The sequence below is a fragment of the Corvus hawaiiensis genome, chromosome 4, assembly GCF_020740725.1.
Source record: "Corvus hawaiiensis isolate bCorHaw1 chromosome 4, bCorHaw1.pri.cur, whole genome shotgun sequence".
In the NCBI taxonomy this organism is placed as follows: Eukaryota; Metazoa; Chordata; class Aves; order Passeriformes; family Corvidae; genus Corvus; species Corvus hawaiiensis.
The window spans coordinates 5412967-5425080 of record NC_063216.1 but is presented as its reverse complement, the minus strand read 5'-3'; the positions used below and the strand labels follow the sequence as shown (position 1 = coordinate 5425080).

The following is a 12114-nucleotide window of genomic DNA, read 5'->3' as shown; positions in this document are numbered from 1 at the left end:
CAGCCACCGCGGCGACCTCCCCCGGCCGCCACCTCGCTGCTGCGCGGCCGCGGCGGCTCCACCTACGGCGAGCAGTAGCACCAAAACTTCCTCTCCTGCCGCGGGCCGAGGTGGGCATGAGTCGTCCCGTGCGCACCCGCCCCGAAAGGGTTCTTCCCGCCCATTTGGTATTTATGTAACGTGTGTGTAGTATCTGCTGTACACCTCTGTACAAAAAACTGGGATCAAACCCCAGCTTTTGCACCAATCCCGGGATCGAGCCGTAATCCAGTCCGAGGTTCCCCCATTCCGTATTCCTGGGAAATCCAGTCCGGGTTTTCCCCGATGCCATACCCGATCCCGGCAAACTTTATAGCAAAGACCACTGTAATCCGCCTCGATTCTATTTTTTCTTCATATTTTTCCATATTAGTCAGCTTCATATTTGATATGAACAGCAGCAAGGTTTTCTCAGCTTATTGAGTGAGACTCAGAGTAGGATTTAGTGAAATTCCTGTGTAAATCAATGCCTAGGGCAGCTCCAGGTGTGGTCAGTGAGGGTGAGGAGGGGTGGGGCAGTCCAAGGTGTGGTCAGTGAGGCTGAGGAGGGGTAGCCCCTGTTGAGGGTTGCTTTCAGGAGGGTTACTGCAGTGTCTGGAGTGGGCCATCTCCGGGGATCTCTCTAAGGACAACAATGAGAGCATCCTGCAGGAGCAGGGGAACACCTGGGTGCTCTTGGAGCCTTGCTCAGGATGTGCAAAGGGACAAGCCGCCTGCCACAGGGCAGCGCAGGAGAGGGAAGCAGCGCACCTGAGCAGGTGGAGCAGTGTGTGGAGATGAAGGGAAGATCTTTTTTCTCTTTTCCATTTCATCTTGCCAGTCCCATCCCTGTGCCTTCAGTCCCTCCCAAGTGCTCTCAATCCCATCCCAGTCCCTCCCCAGTCCATCCCAGTAAAAAAATGCAGTCAGTCACCCAGGCAGGTTAACTGATTTATTAACAGAACAAAACAAAACAAACAACTGGAGATGGGAACCCCAGATATGCCCAAGACCCCAACAACAAAGCAGAGGAAAAACAGCACTCACAAGATGCTAGATACTCCCCGGGCTATGTGTCACGAGGGGAGGACCTGGTGCAGAACACCAGAAGAGTTCTTATAGTCCTTTGTGGCTCAGGATTGGGCCGATTTTCAATCCGCTCTTCCATTGGCTCATGTAGGGGACTCCAGATTGGCTCATTCCAGGGTGCATTCCTGACCAGTCATTCTCTCATAAAGTCATCTCATTGGCTCTCTCTGTTAACCAATCCACTTGGGATGATGTCACTTTACCTGTTGAATCCTTCTAGAAAATTCCCACCTAACCTACCCATATACTGTTGCCATCTGTCGAGTTTCCAGAGGCATTACACCCGTACATAACGCATGCGCCTATCCCAATTAACTTCTGCTAACAACTAATCAACCTTAAAACTCAGCCCCGATATAACCCAACCAACTCTTAATATTATAACAATTATAACTTCATTTAACTGTATAACCATAACCGGTCCACGAATTATTCACGTTTATAACACCAGTGACCCCAGAAAAAGAGGGGGTTGAGGGGAAAAGGGTTAAAATTGAGGGGGGAAAACCCCCTTTTCCATTATTGTCTGTGTTTAAATTCCCATTCACCACGATTTTAAGGGTATCAATTGAAGGAAAACCTGTATTTTCCATGATTTAGGGGTATCAGTTGATGGGGAATTGTTCTTTTCTGGTTTAAAGAGAAGGGGAAAACCTTTATAATGCCATTTTATGGGTTGAGGGCAAGCTCCCCATTTTCACCATCTTAAGGTTTAAATACCAAGGGAATCCCTTTTTCCCTTGGTTTTAAGGGTTTAAATTGAGGGAAAACCCCCCCTTTTCTAACAATTTAAGTATTTCAATGGAGGGGGAAAGGGCAGGAAATGCAAGGTGATAAAGGTGGGGAAGGTCAGAGGAAAAAGGGTGGAAAACATGAGGTGGTAAAGGGCAGGAAATGTGAGGGGAAAGTGGATGAGAAACATAAGTGGAAAGCTAAAATTGTTGTTTACACTGCCTGTCAGTAGGGATAAAGGTAAAGCCTTGGAAGCGTGCTTTACTATTCAAATTTTTTACAGCATGTAATTGCACTGCTGGCCAGTTATGGGGAGTGTGAGAGGGGAGCTGTGCATGCATCTTTTCTCTTAATAAGGCACTGATCCCATTGGACCAGCTCTTCTGAGGTGATTGGTATTTGACATACTCTGTGTCCTCCATGCTTGACTGTGTGTATATATATGTAGAGAGTAATATATATATATGAGTGTAAAAACAGGTCTGTATTTTTTATTTATACCTAGATACACTTTATATATGTATGTATAAAGATATATAACATATATTCAATATCTGTGTCCACAGAAGTGTTGGTATAAAACATGCTTTAATAAGAGCTAATGAAATTAATAGTGGAGATTTACATGCCGATAGAAAGGAATTAAAGAAAGTAAAAAGTGGGCATGGGACCCCACTTCACGAAACTGCTGAAGGGGCTTTAGCATGGCTGGGGAGGGGATGATCAAGAGGGCAGTGGGTGTCACAAGGGTGGGGTGTTGATGCATGTGTTGTACAGGAACAACAGAGATTTATTTGGGAAAGTAATACCATTATGGCCCAAGACACTTGTCTTGACACTGAACAAAATGTTTGTCATTTTGAAACATCCTGATTAAACTGCTGAAGCTGTATTAGTGTATGTTGGAAAAGGATGCATTTGTATACAAACCCTTTGTGATTTTGTATTTGCAGACAACACCACTGGGGAGATGTTACGATCTGGTTTAAACCCAGAAAAGCAAAGAAAGGTAAGTCTCTGTGCATAAACCAGAAAGAACTTAGAAGGTTCAAAATATTCCCAGAAACGAGATTAAAACCAATCGAGATTAAATATTGATGCCAAAAAAATTTGGTATGTTTTATTTAATAGTAAAAAGAGGCAAAGAGAAAGAAAGAGAAAAGAAAGGAAGAAAAAAATAGAAAAAGAAGTGTGCATGGGGAGGGTAGGGGGACAGGGAGAGAGTGACGGGGGTTAGGTGGAAGCATCTCACCCATCCGAGGGTCCCAATGACGTCTCGTTGCTCCCCTCCATCTGGTCTGCTGGTGGTGAGGGTCCCCCGTCGCCGCCGTGGCCGTGATGCCACACGCCAAAGAGTACAGAATCCCGTGGATTAATATATGCTTTGGGCCAGGTGGGAACGCCCATGTGCCTCCCTTGCAGGGGCTGGCTTGACACTGTCCCTTGCAACACTGAGGGTCTGTTGCATCATCTCTGGTGCTCTTGTGATAAATGAGTGAATGGTAAATGTTGTCCTTCGCATCTAGGATTTTAACATTTGTAAGTAATAAGGTACTATGTAGAAATAGTGTTAAGGTAAAATGTAGTTAAGTAGAAACGAGATTAAGGTAAATTGTAACTTCAAAATAGTTGTAATATGTTAAGAAATGTATTAACAAACACATGGTAATAAATGGATTTTGAGCTGAGAAACTACAGAGCCAGGAACCTAGATATCTTAGAGGAACAAAGAAGATAAACCACATGCATCCCAGGAAGACTGTTCTCTCATCAGAACTCACACCGCCCAAGGGAACTGGCAGCTACAAATTAGGCTGGAGACTGGGGAGGCACCAGAGGGGGGTGCTTGCCTTCAATTCTGAAGCTATCCAGAGGACTGACACGGCATCATACTGGCGGAAGGGGGCAGAGACCAGAGAGGGGGGAAAGTAGAGTGAAGCGTAAATTACTTCCTGGGCTTAATGAATATGTAACAGTTTAAGAGAGTACTTAAGTCCACAGTAAAATGAATGGAGCACACCTCTGGCAATATTGCCAAGTGCCCCAGCCCTGTGATATGCCTTTGTTCTACTAATAAATATTCAATAATATATTGCTAAAAAATGTAGCTCTTCTATTAATCTTTTTCACTCTGGTGCAGGGTCTGAGGACCCCTTTGAGGGGGGCCCCTTTGATGAGCCATGTCACCCCCTTCTGCTGTGGATAAGCTTTCCCCTCCCTGGGTGAGGGCCCCTCAGCTGGGCTCCTCTGCACAGTGGAGGATGGGCAGTCACTGCACCTCTGACCAGAGGCTTTTCCAAGACACCCAAAGCCTCTCCTCCCCCACTCTTTGGTGGAGGGTCTGTGTGAGCCTGGCAGCTGACAGCCCTGGGGCTGTGATCTCCACCTTGGAGATGTTAAGCCTATGCTCAGTGAATGTCCCCAGCCCTGAGTTGTTACTTTATCTTACCTACATCAGCAAGCAGTGTAAGGCCTCAGTCAGGGTCCCCATTCAGGGTGCAGTAGTCCTCTCTGCAGCTTTTGTAATACAGTTTTAAAAGTCCTTTAAGAAAATGTTTAAGTCATAAACTATAATATTTCAGTCTCTGACACCTTTTCAACCCCATTTCAAGCATGTGTCTGAAAACTAAAATCCCTCTGGAATAAGTTTGTCATAGCTCCTTTTAGTTTTCATTGTTGGACATGAAATGCATCATTGCACTGCTAATATCTCTAGACCCAGCAGAGGCGCCCAAGGTTAACTGGACTGCAGAGATTCCTTTGTCAGCCCTGCAGATGTTTCCTTCAGTTTTTTAATGAGGAACTGCTCACAAAGAGGACTCTACAGCCTATACAGCTAAATCACAAACACCCTCTACTCCTGAGAAGAAAGCAGTAGATCCCATAGATTTCCACTTGCTTTAACAATTTGGTCAGGTCCAACAATGCCAAAGTTGAAGCACTGTGTACTAGCTTGACAACAAACCAGTGGGAGGCACCAAGTCAGAATAACAATTTAATGGAGAAATTAAAGAAAAGGGAAAAAAAAAAAGAAAACACTGGTTCAAACTCACAGAGTCAGGATACAACCTGACACCCTGTTAGTCAGGGTGGTGGTAGCAGTCTGGCAGAATGGTGGCTGCAGTCCTCCTGAAGTGGTGATCCTGTAGAAAGGGTCTGCTCTTCCTCAGAAGGTCCAGTGGTGGCTATGTAGCTCCTGTCCTCTGGAAATCCAGTGGAAAGGTTGTTTCTGGTGTTCAGAATCTCAGATTATATCCAGGATGAAATGCTTGGTTCCTCCCTCTGGGTGGAGCATCTCACAATGGGATAATGAGTCATGAGGCCAAGTGTTGATTAGGCTCATTAACAGAAGATAGTCCGGAGGGAGTTATCTCTGAGTCATGCAGCATGGCATTGATGGGCCATTAACAGAAAGATAGTCTGGGAGGAGGAGGCAAGGAAACGCTGCCCCACCTGATTTCAACGGCTCATGAGGATGGTAATAGAATACCCTGCAACCCAGGAGATAGTTATGCATCTGATACTAAATTCATGACACACACAGAACCTGTGAAAGAAACGTTAAATATTTAAATGTGCAGGCACTCCCCTGCCCCCAAATATTGGAGCAGACCGCTCATTTTCGTTGCATGGATAGAAAATAGATGATCTTCCCCACTTAAGCTGTGTCAAAGCTGAGCATCCCACTATAGGTATCAGACAAGACAGATTCTCCCCTTCACAAACTGCTAGTAATTGAGATGTGGCATTTGTCTGTCACCTTCAACGAATAGGTTCAGGGCACCGCTGTCTTCCACAGAATGCAACATCCCTAGAAGATAAACCACAATAGTCATGAAACTCATTCCTGCTTCTGATCACCAGTGCTGTAATTCCTTGTTAAAAAGAACTGGAATTTTTTTTCAGAACTGTTTTCTTTCCCCCACTTCACATACACCAGCCTGACTTTGTCAGATGAGGTGGATATTCTCTGGGAGTATTGCAAAAGTTGCTTCCATAAGCAGGACACAGGGACTTGAGATACTTGGTTCTCTTGCCAATTTTTTATGTGCTCTATAGCTGAAGTCAGTGGCTCCACCTATCTCAGGGAATACGTAACTGCTGTCACCACCACATCTCACTGTGTGTATCCAGTTATACATCTGAAACAACACCCCAGAATGACAGAAGTCAAAACCCAGCTGTGAGTTTTGTCCTTTGTGTCCTCCATTCTTATCAGTTACTATGAACAGTCTTCTCCCTCTACAGCACTGAAAATGCTGAAACCAAATCTGAACACCAGCTTTAAATCAAATGGAAACTATTCCAACATTAAATTGAACCTGAAGGCATCACTTCACATGTTAATTTTACAATGAGAGCATAAGATTGGATATATTAAAATAAACCACTGTCTCGTTATAGGAGTTATTCCAGTTTAGGGGGTTTGATGCGTCCTAATTCGGGTTGTATGGGTGTTAGGTAGGACGGTTGAAGGTTATGATTTGGGTTGTATGAAGTTATGCTGTTTAAACTGTTGAATGGAGTTGGAAGCCCTTTGTTTAAAAATACTGCAGTTAATATAAAGAGGCCAGGAGGTGGTGATATAGAGTATTGAAGGTCCCTAAGCCCCATCGGGATGACATCAGCCTTGAGAGAGGCAGCTGCACCCACCAATCACCAGCCTCCCTCCAACCTGGACCTTGCACCAATCACTCGATGCACCGTAGGGGGAGAGGGAGAGACCTAGAGACGAGCCAATCATCACCTCAGAAGAGGGAAACTAAGCCAATGAACTGAGTTGCTAAGCAGCAACCCTGTGGACTGACCAATAGAAGGACTGAAAGAGAGCATAAAAGGCAGTGTTCACCTGCAAACACATCCTCCTGTGGCTTCAAGACTCTCACAGTGAAGTCCTTCTGTGATTGAAACCTGCCACAGTGAGGTCCTCCTGCCTCTGGGTTAAGAGGAGAGGGCTACTCCCCCTCCTGGTTCTTCCACCTGGTCTTTTTGTTTTGTTCTCTTTTCTTTTAATTACCAGTTAATCACTTTTGCGGACAACTGGCCCTCATTTATTACAGTCTATACTACACCCCAGCAGACAAGAAACTCTACCTCCCAGCTCCTTCCAAACTATAGCGTCAGGCATATGGTTTGGATCTCTCCCCCTGTTGGCACACTAAATCACTTGTTTCAATACATCCAATCAAACTACCTCCCCTCTGAGGACTCCACGATGTCTCAGAATTTTGACCAACCAAAGCAATGTTATGACAGGTGAAGAAATTACTTATTTTCTGCCTCATCTGCCTAAGCCTTAGTAACTCTAGAAAAGATTTGTACACAGCATTAGTGAACATTTCAATATTAGCTGCATGAAATTCAGGCTTATCTGAAATACACCTCCTCATACATAACACTCCACACTCCACCTCTCTTAACCCTCTTCTGCCTTTGCTTATTCCAATATTCTCTTTCCAAATATATTTTCTTGAATTCACTATTAATACTTCCTCCACAGCACTGCTCAAACTTTTGAGGGGTGCCTTTTACACTCTTGCACCAAATGATCCTTGGTTCATCCAAACTCTATCGAAAATGAACATGCCCTTGTTTGTAGCCCCAAGCTTAGACTGGGATTCCAACTGCTCTAGGAGTTACACCAAGTACAGTAAAACCCAAAGCTGTCCTCAAACCACCCAATCATAAAGATAATTCTCAGAGAATTATTAAAGCAGACAAGAGCATTGAAATGCAAGCACAGCCTCCCTGTCTTCTGGGGTATTTTGTGTTAGGGTCATACAATGTAGGGTTGAATTCGCCATAAGCACCACTCTTTCCACTTCTCTGAAGGATTATGTGGGCATACAACATTAAAAAATATTTGTGCAATTAGAAGAACTAAACCTGCATAAAGTTCTAACAAAGCTGCTTTCAAAACATGCACAACACAATTTATGGGCAATCAACTGTTTGAACTACGCAGTGTTTCAAGGCAGGGAAAGGGTCTTGTAAGTTAGTTTTCCCCAAAGAACAAGAAATATCTCTGATGTGCAAATGAGATGGTGGAATTAAAGGAATCTGGGATATTTGCGCTTTGAGAGCAGTCTTATTCCTACCTTCCACCTTGCCCTTCCTGCCTTACTATTTCCTCATTTAGACCATTATTTCTTCTCAATTGAGATTTTTAAAGTTTCAAAGACATTTCCCATAGCACCGCTATGCAAACAGAAACCAGTAAAGATGTTCAGGATCACCAAGACTTACTGGAAAGACACTTTCTGACATCCTGCTGAACACTATTTTGTTATGAGGCTGACCCACCAGAAAGCAAAAGGTTCTAGTTGTACAGCAACAAGGATTTCTACAAATGTACAGTGATGGTGTGGAAAAACCCCACGGTGTAGATTTGTGTTTTGAGTATTTGATATTAAATCCTGCAACACCTTTTTAAGCTCACACCTCGATTTCTGTATGAATCTTCATGTAACTCGAGAGGCATGAGACCAGAATGGAGGGCATTCAGGGAAAAGTCATATGCCAGACATTCCTTATTCTCCAGAAGGACTTCACAGATACATCGAGACACTTTGGAAAACTTGCAAGAGCTTTATGAACATGCCAGTCCTGCTCCTTGGGGAACGAGGAAATTAATTAACCTATTCTAAATCAGTGACAGGCAGTTTTCCGCAGGGAGTAACTACACACCTAACGTAATGGTGGAAGTGTGGGGACAGGAACCTCAGTATTTGTGCTGGGTTTTTTTGGCTTCAAATGTGGGGAAGCATCATATGTATTCAACAAAAGGTAACTGCCTTCCCCGTGCTGCTCCACCAGGCCTCATCAGAGCTCTTACTAAAGAGAGTTCCTATCAAATGCACGCACACCCTCTCGTCTGGTGCCAGCAGCTGGACTGGCACCTCCTGCCAGGCTAGGGCACCTTGGAGACGGGACAGGACGTCCTTCTTGAGCACCAGATACGGATCAAACGCAGCAGCCCGTTAGGCCTTGCGCCCGAGCCCCGCGCTGCTCCCGCCACCCTGAGGGGAACAGGGCCACCAGGGCCCGGGTGCCGAGGCGACAGGGCTGGCCAAGGGCCACACTGGCCGAGCCCTGGCCCCAAACTGAGCGCAGGAGAGCGGCAGCCCAGCCGGCAGGGCGGGGCCCGCTGGGGGGTGCTCCGCGGCCCAGCCGCACACGTGAAGGGGCGACGGGGCAGGCGCTGCCCACCGAGGTGCTGCCGTCGCCCAGGTTCTCCACAGCGCAGACGAGGCAGAGCGGCGGGCGAAGTGGCAGCGCCCAGCACGGCCCGTGATAGCCGCACAGCCCCGCCGCCCCCGCTGCCATCAGCCACTGCCGGGGCTGCCGTGTGGCTCCGCCCCGGGGCCGCCCTCGGGGCCGCCTCCCTTCCAGCGGCCGCAGCAGCGCTCCCGCCTTTTCCCGTACAGCACACGCTGTGGCCATGTTGAGTGGCTTTGGGTGCCAGCCTCCTCTTCCTCCTCCTCCTTCTCATTTTTCCTCCTCCTCTTCTTCCTTCTTCTCTTATTTCTCCTCCTCTTCCTACCCCTCTTCCTCCGGAGGGCCTTGGGGTAGAGGGAGGCCACCTGCGCGGCAGGAAGCACGTGGAGGCCGGGCGGGTGGGCGAGGGTGCGGCTGGCTGCGGGGAAGGAGGCCCGGGGGGTTGGCGGTCCTGGGGACACCCGGTAGAGGGGGACTCAGCGTCTGGGGTCACCCCTGCACAGTGCCGGGAGCCGGACAGGCTGTGGCTCTGCCAGCACCGGTCGCTAACACTTCTTGTGACCTCGCTGCTGTGCCACCCCGCTGCTGATGTTAATGTTTACACACTATTTGTGGTTTGCAGAAATAATCCTGATGTGGAAAACGAGGTTCACTCTTTATAAGACTTAAAAAAAAAGTTTAATAAAAGGGACAATTAGGAGACAATAGCAAAAAGGGTATTATGGCTGTGTGCTTTGGCAGAGATCCAAAGGCACCCCTCTACATCCAAAAGATCATCTTTAAAAGTACATCTCTTATTGCATATTCATCACAATCATGCATGATTCATAAATTCTTTGGAGTTTCTGTGTATCATCCCATCAGCCTTATCTTCCTTCTTGGCTCCATTCCGTCTCCGCTCCCTCCATAAATTCTTCTCTCTGGTTTCTGGTTTTCCTTCTTCTCTGATAAGATACTCCAGGAATGTGAAGACTTTCTCTGCCTATGTTTTCTAAATTGACTACATAAACAATAGACATTCTATATCTTGTATTACATTACAGAACCTAGGTAAAGTTTTTCTAACATTATGTAACATGCAAAAAGCCAACATCACAATACATTCGTAACACTGATACATTCCCTTCCGGGGATTTCTTCAAGTTTTTTGTTAGTGTTTTAATATGTACACTGAAGTGCTTCATTTTGTGTAGTCTTTGTGGTATAAAACACCTGAAGACTGCCCAATAAGTGCACTGCTGCTGGTTTGTAGGATGTAGATGTGTGAGTAGATACACTGTTGAATTTGATGTGAAGCATATCTTTCTTACTTTTCCCTTTCACTTTGATAGAAGAAGAATCCTTACTCTTTTAGGAATAAAATGCAGTGGTGTTTTTTCTGTATGTGCAGAGCAGATGAGAATAATGACATGACTCCAGTAATCAATGTATGTGGTGGACATGATGCCTGTGCAGTGTTGATTGGAACAAAGCCTCCTTTGCTCCTATTGTAATATTTATTTTTCCTTTAGAGTGAGTCAGAAGTGAATCCAAAAGCTTACCCGCTGGCTGATGCACAGCTCACCAAAACACTGCTGGATCTTGTGCAGCAATCCTGCAACTATAAGCAGCTACAAGAGGGAGCCAGTGAAGGTGAGACTAGTGTGTTGCAAAGTGTGTTACAACTCATAACAAGGATTTTTTGAGATGCCATGGGTAGAGATTGTCTTTTCTCTGTAGCTGTGAATCACTCATTTTATATAGATCTGGCTATTGCTGGTGGTGTGTCTCCTTTCTCCTCCTTCAAGCCTGCTTAAACTATATTCAGGGACAGAACTAAGATGTAATCTTTTGAACATTTTTATGCAGCTCTTGTAGATTGCCAAATTGTGTTCTTGGTACATGGTTTGTAATCATGCATGCTTCAGTGGTGTGGCGCTGGGATTACCAATTGCCTAGCCAGTTCAGAACCATAAAAGATTTGGCTTTGAGGGTATCTCTAGTGCAACCTGCTCAGAGAGTGGCTCCCTTCACATTTGCTTGGGGCTTCACATAGTCAAACTTGTAAAAAACCCACAATACCCAAGGATAGAAACTCTGTAATCTCTTAGAACCCATGTCCCATGCACTAGATCTCCTTCCCACTGAGGCCACTTTCCACATCTCCTGAAACTGTTACACATTAGATGTTCTTTCCAGAAAGACCTAGACTCTCCAGTTTCTTTTACAGCCACCAAAACACTGAACAGAGGCACAGCAGAGTTCATTGTGGTGGCAGCAGATGTGGAGCCCTTGGGAATCATCCTGCACCTCTCTCTTCTCTGTGAGGACAAGAATGTTCCTTACATGTTTGTGTGCTCCAAGCAAGCCCTGGGCCGGGCATGTGGTGTTTCCTGGCTTGTCATCGCCTGCTCCATCACCATCAAGGAGGGATCACAGCTAAAGCCTCAGGTCCAGTCTGTACAGCAAGCTACAGAAAGACTCTTGGTCTAAGTGTCCATGAGTGTGTGTGTGAAATAGAAAAGTGCAAATTAGGGGAAATTCATGTTTAGCTTCATCTGAGATGATAGTTTTGGTATCAGTGTTTAATTTCAAAATGCCGCATTTTTGTTTAATAATGGCTTAATTCTTAGTTTTCCCATCTCCTATACCCCTGCTTTTCTATTATTCCACTCCAACACGTTCTTTCTCATTGTATTACTTCTTGAAAACTGATTGTACAACTGTATTTCCTGTTTTATGTTTATGTTTTATGTTTAAAAGAAAAAAACCCTCCCACCCTTGTCTTCCTGTCTGCCTGCTCAGGGCTTTTTTAACCCACCCGTCAGCTTTCTCTGTGTTCTAGTATTTCTGCTAAGTTTCAGCCTCCAGCAGGTGTGAGTAACTCTGTGTTTCTGAACAATTTAGGCTACTCAGGAAAAGGTTCCTCATGTTTAAGTTGCTGGAGTCATTAATGGAGCATTACAGGCCGGGTATAAGGCAGGCAGCGGCTACTGTGTTGCAGCAGGTGGAGCCATGATCAGCAGGTGTAGCACAGCCCTTGTTGAAACCAAGCAAGAGACTTCTGTAAGAGATGCA

The 12114-nt window shown here is 45.6% G+C and overlaps 1 protein-coding gene across 1 annotated transcript; it reads left to right on the top strand.

Annotated features, from left to right (window-relative positions):
• The first annotated feature begins 13 nt into the window (after positions 1 to 13).
• On the top strand, positions 14 to 11782 carry LOC125324646 (NHP2-like protein 1). Its single transcript, XM_048300767.1, has 4 exons — positions 14 to 110; positions 2793 to 2848; positions 10569 to 10689; positions 11267 to 11782. The coding sequence occupies exons 2-4, from the start codon at positions 2810 to 2812 to the stop codon at positions 11527 to 11529; spliced, it is 423 nt and encodes a 140-aa protein (XP_048156724.1). The 5' UTR covers positions 14 to 110; positions 2793 to 2809; the 3' UTR covers positions 11530 to 11782.
• The last annotated feature ends 332 nt before the right edge of the window (positions 11783 to 12114 follow it).

Bases quoted from the DNA above. Each gene is read 5' to 3' on its own strand.
- LOC125324646 (XM_048300767.1), top strand. From the start codon at position 2,810: ATGTTACGATCTGGTTTAAACCCAGAAAAGCAAAGAAAG. The intron at 2,849-10,568 runs GTAAGTCTCTGT...TTTTTCCTTTAG, and splicing joins ACCCAGAAAAGCAAAGAAAG to AGTGAGTCAGAAGTGAATCC. The intron at 10,690-11,266 runs GTGAGACTAGTG...TTTCTTTTACAG, and splicing joins ACAAGAGGGAGCCAGTGAAG to CCACCAAAACACTGAACAGA.